Raw genomic sequence first — 13019 nt, 5'->3', positions numbered from 1 at the left:
AACTTTCTTGTTCGATAGCTCCCTGCCCTATATGCACCTAAGATAGGACCACAGGGATTAAAATTTCCGATGGTTAATTCCACCAACCGGCAAGTAAGTCTGGCTTGTTCTAATGTCGAAGGAACATAGAGAAGGAGAAAGGAATGAAAAAATTTTCTTCTTTCTGCATGGGGAGTCAAAATTAACCTTGCCACTGCCTAAGCTAGGATGTATGTACTAGTCAGGAACACCCTATCAGTCTATGATGTTACTGTCGCATTTTGATAAGAGGAAAAAAAATATGCAAGACTACATAGGTAGGCACACAAAGATTGATGTCGGACAAATCTCATAAAAACAGTTGAGACGTAAAATGATATTGTGTCCTTTTCGTTATTGACCTCCAGATCGAAATGTCCAAAGTAGGAAGAAATTACCCGGAAAGGAAATTTTCTCTATCCTCATGGATGAGAGTGGTTAAAAGAGGAGTACGCTTTAGAACAACATAGAACAGAAGAGAGAAACAGAAAAGCAAGGAACGGGCAAACGCCTCTTTTCCTCCAATCTGGTTTTTCCAAACATTGTTCTTGCTATCTGAGTTAGTCCATAAGTGACTGTGGATAGCAACCGGGTCAGCCCTAACTAAGTTTATCTCAGTTGATACCTGGGTAGATGCTATGCGGCCTGCGAGACACAATTCATCTTCCATCAACGTAAGTATAATAGTACTCCCTCTGCCATATTAGTGTACGTATCTAACCTAATCATCTGGCTTACCAAACAGGCAACACTAATGTCCAAACAAAACCCTCCATTTTGGCGTTCAGCTCGCCGCGGAATTTACCTAGGTATACATGCCAATATGCATCGGCGTAAGCAGTAGTTAATCAATGTGGAAGGTCCAGGACCAGTCCAGTCCGATTCCGAAGTCAACAGATCCATGGGATTTCCATCCTGACTAGAACCGATGCTCATACCCTTAACCTGGGGAGTACAGATCTCGACTACCTAAGGGCAATCCAAATCGATCATCACAACAGCGATGTCATGAAATTCAACTGATATTCATAAATTAGCTACATTTATCCGATATCATCTGCGTACTCACACAATCACCATGGCCCTTATCATCCAAACGAGAAAAAGAAAATAAAAAGTTCCAATCTCAAGCTCGAGCCCCTTGAATACCTACATACTCGCAGCTCGCTTTGGTCCCCATGTCAATTTTTCCCCGCAATTTGCGTACCCTAGTTACCCTACTTAACGTACATAAACTAAGGCTTTACCTAAGGTACCGTGGGAACATTAGTTACATTTCGTATACACAGGACCTAAATGGGCCGTACATACATGAAAAGCCGTGACACGGCATGTTTGGCTCGGTTATTGAGTTTTTGTAGGGCTAGTAATGTAGTACGTATCATGGGAGTGGATTTACCAGAGATAGTGTAATGAGTATGTATGCAGATAGCGGTGGATTTGATTGAATTGTTCCATTTGGCCGCGCATTGCGCCGGAAATATCAACCGTCGATTATTCTCATTTATCTTGGATATTTTTGAACTGATAACAGGAATAGTAACCTCGGTAATGGATCTAACTGCTTGGTTCAGACAGATCCATATTCATTCAACTGGTTACTGACATGTTAACGTTATTGATTGAGGCATTTACATAAACAGGTTTCTTCGTTGATCGTTCAGGTATTTACGTCGGATAGATAATAAACTTGTAGCTCTTGAATAATATTAATGGGATATTATTATCAACCACGGAGACGAGGATATGTTTAGAAGCACAAAAGCCAAAGGAGAAGTCATACAATGCCTACAATAGCCTTCCTTCCAGCGCGGCCATGGACTCTCGGACTCTGGCTTGATTGATAATCAAAGTCAAGAAAACGGAAATAGAAACTTGCATTGCATACAATAATATCTGCATACGAAAACCATCTACTAGAAGGCCATGGAATTCCAGCTTCGGAAGTGCCCAGTCTTTTAATTATTGGAAGGAAATCATATCTATTACCCGCGTTTTCATATATTTTTTTGATCAGAGTCAGGTGGCCTGACCTGATATATCCGTGTAATATAGACAATTCATTCCGGTAGTTATAGGTGCAATGGTTATAGTTAGCATGATCAGTGCGGCTCGTGCCGTTGTTAGTACTGTATCACCATATGGCCAGCCTCATGTGATATCCGAGCCCTGACTGACTTTCAATCAGCTCTTTCAGCCTCAAAGTCATAAAACGTGGGTAGCACAAAGAGTCTTCGAAAGATATCGCAATCCCATATTTCATCTGAACGAGTTCGGAACTCATCGGATACCTGCATGAGGGGCGCTGTCAATAGCTTTGTCTGACGCAGAGAAAAGAGATTTACTTGACGCATAATGAATTATTCTCCGCATAATAGCCAGTCAGCTCATTACGCAATTTACAATCCGATATTCGTAGTAGAGTGAGGCGATTTAGTTTGGGAGCTTGGATGTTCTGCTTTGCAGTTGGTCCGCTGCAGGAAGCCCTAAGTAGTATACTGTAGATATATGGTTAGTTTGGGTCAACTCAGCGATAACACATGGAGTAAAAGAAGAGAGGCTCATGCACTCGGTGTAGTACGTATGCTCCAACTGCCAAGATAGGTCATCACGTCTATGGATGATAACGTGGTTTGATCCCAATGCCATGCAGATGCAGGCACGCGAAAGGGGGGATGGCAACATCAATGGATAACAGATGGCAGATACTTGAAGGATTGATACACTGTGTTCAGGCCCCTCCTGTCAGCAAGTCAGTCAGCTTCTAATTTATAATATTCAAACACCAAGTGATATGACTGACTTACTGATACTTAGCTGCAAGGCTACGAATGGGGCCTTCGTCTCTCCCGCACCACCTGGACATGGTCAACATGCAATTAACTAATAGTCGGATCCAAACGAGACACGAGGCGCAACTTTCCAGTCGCCTGGGTACTTAGCAGTATTTTAGTACGTCCGTCCGTATCGGCTCTCCGAGTCATCAAGACAATAAGGAAATGCAAACCGTGAGTCATCTCAATGCCAATCCAACCGTAAAATATGTTGCGCATGGAACGTGGCCCTAAACATCTGAGTAAGCACGCCGTGGGTTAAGTTGATTCGTCTTTTCTAGAAATAGCACATCATTCAACGTGGTGATGCTGAGCATGCTCAGCCTTGGGGCTACGACTCGTAATGTATCTAGAATTTACTGTATACATACAAGTATTGTCATTACCATCCATCCGACTGTTTTGGATAAATTAACCACCTTTTCTTGAAAATTCTCTACCAAATTTGCCAATTACGTTGGCATCCATTCGTTGATTATCCGTACAGATCATATTCTTATTGGATGTAATTTCTCAACAATGGAAAAATGAGTCGATGATGTCATTCATTATCCTGTATGTTGGATTGGGAATGCGACGGTACGATGGTATCCGGAGTATTACCGGCGGTTATTTTGTTCCTCTTGTTGATTGATAACAAGGTGACCAGCAGATCTTCAGTTTATTAGAATGTGCAGGCATAGAGAGAGCGATCTTCGACGTTCGCAATAATTGTCAGATGATACTGATGAGAGCAAGTTGATTGGATACGTCATGCACCAATCAATATTCAAGTGCGATAGAATTAGAGAACGATAGATTTCTGAATGGAAGATTTCACACGTCCGCTTTCATACAATTAAATACGAGAAATAATTATCACAAAACATCCACCCAATGAGCATACAACTCGGCTCCCTCAGAGCTTCGCTCCAAGCTTGCCGTGCCGCAAACGGTCTCCGTCCAGGAACAAGAACTTGACACCGCCAGGGAGGCAAATACTCGGTAATTACAGTCTGATTTATCAGCTCTGAAGCAAAAGGGGCAGATATCAGCACATTTCTCAGCTATTCTCAAATACTACACATACTTTGTACTATGTACAGGACATGCATTATGCTAGTCAAGTTACTCTACAACTAATATTTTCATGGATGTGTCGGCTTATTCCGATAAGGTACAAAGCACCGCCACTGTGTGACTGTTGCCGTACGGGCCGTAGATCGACTTGTTTAGTATGCTCTAGTATGTATTGTGCTTTGTATTGAATACTATTTAATACGATAATTACAGTACTGAAATGTAAACTGTGCGATATATATAGATAAGCCCGTATTCGGCGGGGATACGACTCCGTGCCCTAATCGATAAGCTGATAGGATCGCGAATAGAGAGACGACAGCCCTGTGTATGGAGCAAAGATAACTACGTACTAAAACTTCATGAGAATTAATTAAAAACAATCAACGTATATGTTCCCATGACTCCATCTCTTCCTTGGAATATGCATGCTGTACGAAAGAATGCAGCTTGCATATACCACTAAAAACAGACAAATAAAAGCAGATTGCACCTCGACCGTTGAAATTTAACTAATAAACGACAAATCAGGCGTGCAGGAGTTAAGTACGTAGCTAGTGAGCTAGTTAGCCAGGTCTTCCGAGTCACGCGGGCACCACCCCTCATCGTTCTGAAATGATTTCTGTCTGTCTTTCTTGCCAATTACAGGTGGTAGTTCTGCTTTGAGTGATTATTGATCGCTGATGTGTTTAAGGATGCGCCTCGGTATTTTGTACATGATAAGGGATTGGTCTATGGTTGATCGCGATGACGGCTTACGAGTCTGCCGGACTCGGCATATTGATCATTTGGCGATTACAAGGAAGCTGCCTGCCAACGCTACATGGATTGATTAATTATTGAAATCAACCGATTGAATACATCCGTGGCACAGCTAGACGACCACGTACAGTCTTAGAGACGGTAAGCAGTATGCGGGGTTCAAGCAATCCCACCTCATAACTTGACAACTTCGCAGTAAGGACGTCTGGAGGCTACCTTACCATTCCAACTTACCCTGCCTGCAATGCAATCCTTCCGACTAAACTACGTACCTAGTGATAAAACACCCCTGTCCAAATCATGCAGCATGCGGCGGTTAGCAGCAGATTGAAGTGCGAGCATGGTTTGAATGATTTGACGTGCATACATACTTAAACTACATGGATAGGATGGGTAACATACCCTAGTCATCGGCACGCTCCGGGTTTCGTAACGTTGCTTTTTATGCCTGTTTTTGGGAGCAATTCCCTTGTCTTGGTACCGTATGACTTCGTACCTACCTACTACCAAGGCATGGGGGTGGTTCCATAAATACGAGGTCGTCACGGGAAAAGACTCCGAGGAGTATGGAGCACGTAGTCCATGAACCTCTGTTCTGAGCGAACACCTGACGATCAAACAGAAAAAGAAAATAAACTTGGGGCTCACCGCTATCTTAGGCAGATCTAAATCTTTCACTTGCGTATATCGGATCTACGTATCTTTTGAGGAAACCCGACCATGTTGAAGGAGCGGTGTCTGCTCCTAAAAAAAACAATAAACTTAGCCCTAAGCCTTGGCTAAGACATTCAAGTTTCAGTACGTATGACATGGACAGGAAATGTTTCTATGATCCGAATGTCCGAGATATGAGACAAATTCTAACTTCTCGTTTCTAACGAAATTACCGTATACGGTAATTATTCGGTGAATATTTTTTTCTGGCATATGGGAGGTTTGACTTTGACCGACTTTCGGTTCGAAGTCATTGGATGTTTATCTATTCTTTGTATCTGACTTACTGGTTACTCCATATAGCATAAGTTACGACCAGCTGTCATCAATATGACTATCGTGCGAGCTTTGTAAGTACATTACAATTACAGCACACGCCTTCGAAACATGTAGGCCCTCTACTTCAATGTTTTTAGCTGCCAGCGAACGAATCATGCCCCGCATGATAGGGCAGAGTAAGTTCTGTGGCGTCCAGTAAGTACGGATTCCATGGATGCTTCTAATTTTTTTCTTTTTTGCTTTCTCGAATCTTGCCCGGTCGAGGACTAGGCGAGTACTGACAGTATGGGGTACACGGCATATCAGCTGAATATAGAACTTGCATCTCCACTTTGCGCAGCCTGCCCTATGGCTGTCAATTGATGAAACAACTCATCATTGATCAGGATGCGGGACCATGTCAGAAAAACAAATCTTGAAATGCCTCATCACCAGTTGTATTCCGATTCTGCCAATGAAATAATTTTCCTACGGACCAGCTTAATCTCTTATTCTAGTGTTTTGGTGTCAATGATTCATCATCCCAGTGCCGGAAATGAGGGCCGAGTTTCGAATTAGGGTTGGGTTACGTCTAAGGCATCCCTTATATTTCAGGGATCACAACGAAACAGACTGCTGAATCAGTAATTAATCAATCAATCCAAGTTTAGTCGGGCTTCTTTGAAGTTTGTGGCTATGTCCAGTTGGTTGGATTTTAAATTGGCTTGGGAACATGTTAGTCAGTCATCGAGCTGAAAGTTCAGTGGAATAGATGGGTTCCTTTGTTAGGTCAGGAGAGAAATAGGATGATTGCAGCTGGTCTCCCAATGTAGGTTTTCTTTGGTATGTTGGGACCTCTGCTAGGCGTTCAGCAAAGACTTTTCCGTAGTTAACTAAGTAATTCCCGAATCTCTCTCCACATTCTCCCTGAAATCATTAATTTCTAGCATCATAGCGCAGGGATATAGCGTTCTATGATCATCGAACAGTGAGATAAGGATAATCTTAGGTGAAACGGTCGATTCATTGCTGGTAAAGTTTAATACAATGTAGGTAGGTAGGTATGTAGGTATGTATGTATGTATGTATGTATGGTAAAATACGTGTTCTCTTAGATCTAACTATGTAGTTGACTGTGTTGGGTGACAGTAATCTAAGAGTTGTCATCCAGCATGCAGCGAAACGGCCACGATGGATTTGATTTACTTGGGCATCATGTACTCTGTTTCCCTTCCGCTAGTCTCCGTCTCTCGTCGAGTCGTTTGAATTCTTCGTCCAGTATCAGCTTTCCATTCCGTTTGTGAAACGTTGAAGTTCTTGGTCTGATCTTTACTCCCAATAGGAATCAAGCATAGCGACTGTCGTAATATGGGTACTATCGTGATGCTTTTCTTGGGCACCCAGGTGGTCATTTCTCAAATCTGCTATATAAGAAATGCCGCAGCCTCTTTCCAGTTCTTTCTCTTCAAAAATCCTCTTCAAAAAAAAATTCTAATTCAGAAATTGAATTCAAAAGTCAAAATTTCGTCAGTCTGCCGTCAAAATCAGGCAATCCATATCGACCCGTGGGAGAGTGACAGGGAATAATTAAATTACACGCAAACAGGATTCATCGTACGATACCGCTGTTTCGTTTCATCGTTAATTTACCAACACGGTAATATGGACCGCAGTGTCGGGACATGACACTAATTAGACTAAGCAGGGATCATTGACGAAGCAGGCGTATTTTACACTACATACCAGCCCGTTGGTTGATTGTTTTACCTTTTACCTTATTTTATTTTTATTGTTACATGGTAAGTTTTATTTTACATACATACATACATACATCATCGTCCATACAATGTCACCTTTCTCTTGACAGCCTCAGGCCATCACCGAAATTTCTAGTACAAAATTGAAAATTGCAGGAAAACTGGACGCCCCACATTGCCCAGCTGCTGCCTCTTTTGGTGCTTCCGCTCCTTCCCCCCCTTCGTTCCTTTCCATAAGGCAAAGAAGAAGATCGTCACTACTTCTATATCTCCCTCCCCTTTCTCCTATATCTTGACCTTCGTTTCGATTCACTTCACTTCACCGTTAATTAACATCGTCAACTCCTTGCGCAGAAAGCTTCTCGACTGCCAATTGCTTACCTCCGAGAATAACGTCACCTCCGGAAACAACTTTTTTTTTTGCCGAAACCCCCCCAATTCCGTCCGCCAAAGTGACTCAGTCTCTGTTCAACATCCCTTGAAACAGGACTACGCAGACGGCATTTTCATTTCTCCTCGACGGTAAACTTGCAGAAATTATCTGTACATATACGCGTCGCATCTATCGATATATCTGCCGTACTCCTCTGTCCAGCGCAATCGTCCATTCGTCCAACAATAAATTTGTTCATCTGCAGGTTCCCGCCCGCGCATCGCTTCAAATACCGATCCTCGACGCTTTTTTCTCAATTTGAACCCCCGCGTTACGACTAAAATCGAGCCGAACTTGCGGGACAAGGCAGCGCTCTCGTTGAGCTAAAGAAGGGAGAGACAAAAGTCATTTTCAAGAAAAAAAAATATAGAAGTACTATCAACTTGGCGCATTCAATCAATCCCTGCCTGCGTCTGTCCGCCGAGTCTACCCACACGCATCGCCATAATTACCACCACGCTCTTGCCCGAAACGATCGCTGCAGATTAGTTCAGACTTACCGCTTTGGATTACTTGCATAGCTTTTGCTGCGTTGGCAAAAGGAAGAGTCGGTCTCCATATCCCACTTACTAGTTACATGACCCATTTGCGGCCGACCCAACATCGTGCCATCCCACGCTCGACTTCATTGCACGCCTTGTCGCCATTCGCGGACTTGTTTCTGGCTGCCTCACCCCCCTCATTTTTAACGACTTAAGACGCGACAGGCTGACGACAATCAAGACGACCCATTGGCATCCTTCGCCCCGCTTCCGTGCTTTACGGTGGTGACGCGCCGAGCCGAGCCATACCTTTCTTTCATTAGATTACAGACGCTGCACATTGCTGGCTTACGTGCATAAAAGCCGCATTTGGAGCGTCATTGTCCCCTCTCGCCTATCGAGCAGCCTGATACTGGCATTGACACTCAATTGAGGCCTGATTAATCTATCAACATTACTTGCAGAGTATAGCACGCTCTGGTTCGCTTCAATTGATCGGCATACCAGGAATTCTCTCCCGAGGAATAATATTCGTGGATATTCTCAATTGACATCCCAGGCAGGAGGACTGTTCAATTGCCGCATCAGCCAATACAGAGCTGAAGAAAAAAAAAAGGTCTGGAGTTCGCTGTTACAGTCTTGGGTGGTATAAAAACGCATCGCACGGTCGTACGTCATTGGAAGTGACACAAATTCACTTTCATATCTCGCCTTACTTTTCCTTTTTGACTTTATAAAAGCAAATACATCGAGGTCGTTTCGCCCCGTATCGGCGCCCTCGGGAAGGGCTGACTCCACGTTACTGCAGCATTCCAAGATGCAGATAGCTAATCGCTGACCACGTACATCTCTGGGATCCGATTCTCTCTGAATCTACCTATTTTTTGTTTTTATTACCGCACAGACCGGATACCTACAGGCAGCTTCGTCTGCTTACTTGTCCCGTGGCTGGTCCAGGTGACTCAGAGTCTGACACTGGTGTCGCTCATATCTTCAGCTCTTCCTTTCCGCCATGAATTCCACAACTTCCTCTTCTTCCGGCAATAATAGCGTCTCGTCTAAATTGTCAACGTCTTCGCTGGCCCGGGGCCCGAAATTGCAGAATGTTCTCACGTCAGCATCTTTTGGCATTGCTGCCAATATCAATACTGCTTTTTCCGCCGCCTCATCAGTCCCTTCGAGCGCTATCACTTCTTCCACAACAACATCTACTCCTACCACCGCTACTACCACCACGTCAACCAGTCCTACTTTTGCTCCTCGAACTAGTTTCTCTAATGCTTCAAGCCCCGCTGGAACACCTTATATGCTTGCTACTGACAGCAGTCGTGGTCGTTACCTCCAAAGCACATTGGCATCGCCGGCTCCCCTCGAGTTGGACGAGTCCCTTGACAACATGATGGCTGTAAACAGCATTCCTTCTGTTCCGCCCCAACCCATTGATCAAGTCCCCATTACAGCAAAGGGAACTACAGGCCTGATGCGCAGGATCTCTCGAGGCGCAGCAAATAAATTAACGAGACGTCGTCAATCGTCCACCCAACGTGACAAGCGAGAGAGGAGCTCCGGCCCTGTCATCATGCGAAGACGAAGTGACAGCAAGACTCATCCTCTCACCGGTCGAGAAAGTACTCTAGATTGGAGTTTCGACGACGAAGATAACGACCTTTATGAGCCATTTAACAGCGGCTGGGCTGGCTCCGAAGCGACCAGCATCAGCAGTGATCTCCCTGGCACTATTCTGCCTCGTGAAGCCGGTGTTGTGGCTCCTAAAGTCGATTCTGTACTTCAGCGTGGCACATTACTTACCAAGGTCACCAAGAAAAAGAAAAAGCAAGTTCGCTTCTTCTTGGACCTTGAAGCCGCAAAAGTACGATGGGATTTGTCTAACCCTTCCAAAAGGTTCTATATTGATGATATCAAACAAATACACGTTGGTGCAGATGCTCGCAACTATCGTGAGGAGTATCAGGTTTCAGCTGAAGCCGAAAGCCGATGGATTACAATCGTCCTCCACGACCCCGATCGATCAAAGGGGTCGTCCAAGTTCATGCACCTCATTACCCCTGATGACTATACTTTGGAACTCTGGACCGCTACTCTTGAGCATGTCATGCGTTACAGGATTGGTCTAATGACCGGACTTACAGGATCCAGTCAGAGCGAATCTTCACTACGTAACAGCTGGCAGCGCGAGATATCTAGAATGCACTCAAATAAACTGCAACCTGCGGAAACCGAATTCTTGGACCTACCTGCCATTGAGTCTGTCTGCCAAAGTCTGCATATCAATTGCTCAAAAGATATGCTTCGCGCTCAATTTGCCAAAGCTGATGTCACAGGGAAAGGTAACTTGAATTATTCAGAATTCAAGGAGTTCATTGCTGGTCTGAAAGAGCGCAAAGATTTGAAACAACTATATAAACAGCTTGCATTGAGCAACCCTGAAGAAGGTCTGAGTCTTGACGAGTTTCTCGAATTCCTTCGCGTTGTTCAACGGGAAGATATCATTCGTGATAGGGATTACTGGTCGTCGATCTTTGAGAGGGTTGTACGTCGAACTCGTGCTAGAGCAAACAGTCTGCCGGAGCCTTCAGACACCAATCTCCCACGAATGAACTTGGATGCTTTGACATCCTTCCTCCAGTCAGAAGCAAACGGCATATACTCTTCTCATGCGCCTGAATCTCGCTTTGATCGTCCGTTGAACGAATATTTCATTTCCAGTTCACATAATACCTACCTTCTCGGTCGCCAGGTAGCTGGGGCCTCGAGCACAGAAGCTTATATTACTGCTCTTCAACAGGGATGCCGCTGTGTTGAAATCGACTGTTGGGACGGGTCTGACGGTCGTCCCATTGTTTCACATGGACGTACCTTAACGACTAGTGTCTTATTCGCTGATTGCATCACTGTGATCAACCGATACGCCTTTATTTCTTCTGACTTTCCTCTGATCCTGTCACTAGAAGTCCATTGCAATCCGGAACAGCAATTCGCAATGGTGAAGATCATGAAGGAGACATTTGGAGAGCAGTTGATTCTCGAGCCTCTACTTACCAACTGTGCAATACTCCCGTCACCAGAGGAGCTAAAGAACAGGATTTTAGTCAAAGTCAAAACTTGCGATGAGCCGCAGAGCAGCTTTCTCCCTGAGGAAGTCCCTACGAAAAGCAGTTTTCATGGTCGCAAGCGAAGCTCCAGTACCCCGTTCTTAAGAAGCACAGGCTACGAAAGCCTTCACGGCGCCGCCGGTATTCCACTCTCGAGTCCTCCATCAATCGGGCCACCATTAGACACAAGCATGCCAATGCCCGTAATTGCCCCAGGACGTCGTTCGGGAACAACCACTAGCCTGAGCAGTGCCACAGAGGATAGCGATAGTGCACTGATCAACGCCAATAGAGAGAAGAAACGGCGCCAACGAAGCAAAATCACTAAGCCGCTGTCTGATCTCGGTGTCTATACGCGCGGTTACAAGTGGCACAGCTTTGCTGCTCCCGAGAGCAAGCAATACAATCACGTCTATTCATTTGCAGAACGGGCTTACGAAAGTGTGTGCCGTGACGCCGAGAGTAAAGCCCTGTTTGAGATTCACAACAGACGTTTCCTCACGCGAGTCTACCCGTCAGCCTTCCGCTTAAAGTCATCTAACTTCGATCCGACGTCGTTCTGGCGGAGCGGCGTTCAAATGGCCGCCCTCAACTGGCAGACGTACGATATTGGCATGCAGATGAATCAGGCAATGTTTGCTGCTGGCACTGATCGTACTGGCTATGTGCTCAAACCTGAGGCGTTCCGTCGGCCTGCTTCCGCGCTAGATGCATTCAGTGAAGGGAAACTCGCTACTACAGAGCGGGAAATTGTTCGATTGTCTGTTGATATCATTTCAGCTCAGCAGCTCCCACGACCACGAAGCATGGGACCAGACGACAATATCAACCCATATATCGAAGTTGAGATGTATTCAGCTGATGATCGTGGACAGTGCGTTGCCCTTGGTGGCGGCGGACAAGACGTATCGGCTCGTAATGGCATGTCTGGATTAGGGCTACCGCATCGCCGTCGAACCAAGATCGAGGCAAGCAACGGGTTTAGTCCAGTGTTCAATGAGAAGCTGTGGTTGGCTGTTGAGACCAAATATCCCGATCTTGTCTTTATTCGTTGGACGGTTTGGAGCTCACCTGATGGACGTACTGGTGGAAGCAGCAGTGCTATTCAGCTTGCCAGCTTTACTGCAAAATTCAGCAGTCTGTCTCAAGGCTATCGGTATCTCCCATTATATGATGACAGCGGAGATCAATACTTGTTCTCTACGTTGTTCTGCCGAATCACCAAGGAGGAATTAGTACCAGTCCAGCGCTTGGACCTGGACGAACTCAAGGCCGAGCGAAAAGGACTGTTACAACAGATCAGTCAGACTGTCAAACGAACTCGCTCCAAAGACCGTGATCGAGCTATGAAAACCGGTGCTGACCGAGTTGATTCTGAGTCTATACGAAGCAAAGATTATTCTCCGTTCTTAAGACCCGTGGGGTCTGCATCACCGACAATTCCACCATTGAATGCACTTTCTTAAACGACAGGAAGTGCGCTGCTTATTCCTTTCCTTTTTTTTCCTTGTTCATTACAGATTGAATCATTTGCTAGCGTCATATTATGGAATCAGGTCAACAGGGATGGCGTTATATTATAAGGAGGG

General features: G+C 45.0%; 1 protein-coding gene across 1 annotated transcript, besides 2 other annotated features; it reads left to right on the top strand.

Moving 5' to 3' along the window:
• Positions 1 to 6692: 6692 nt before the first annotated feature.
• Positions 6693 to 6739: a microsatellite.
• Positions 6740 to 7457: 718 nt separating this feature from the next.
• Positions 7458 to 7478: a microsatellite.
• A 1851-nt stretch (positions 7479 to 9329) lies between these two features.
• Positions 9330 to 12896, top strand: TSTA_087660 (1-phosphatidylinositol-4,5-bisphosphate phosphodiesterase Plc1, putative; the record flags this gene model as incomplete). Its single annotated transcript, XM_002478448.1, has 1 exon — positions 9330 to 12896. One exon carries the CDS (start codon positions 9330 to 9332, stop codon positions 12894 to 12896), a length of 3567 nt encoding a protein of 1188 aa, XP_002478493.1.
• Positions 12897 to 13019: the final 123 nt, after the last annotated feature.

This window comes from Talaromyces stipitatus, genomic scaffold (genome assembly GCF_000003125.1).
Source record: "Talaromyces stipitatus ATCC 10500 scf_1105507295527 genomic scaffold, whole genome shotgun sequence".
NCBI lineage: Eukaryota > Fungi > Ascomycota > Eurotiomycetes > Eurotiales > Trichocomaceae > Talaromyces > Talaromyces stipitatus.
The sequence above is the reverse complement of the archived record's forward strand: the minus strand, read 5'-3'. Positions and strand labels throughout refer to the sequence as shown.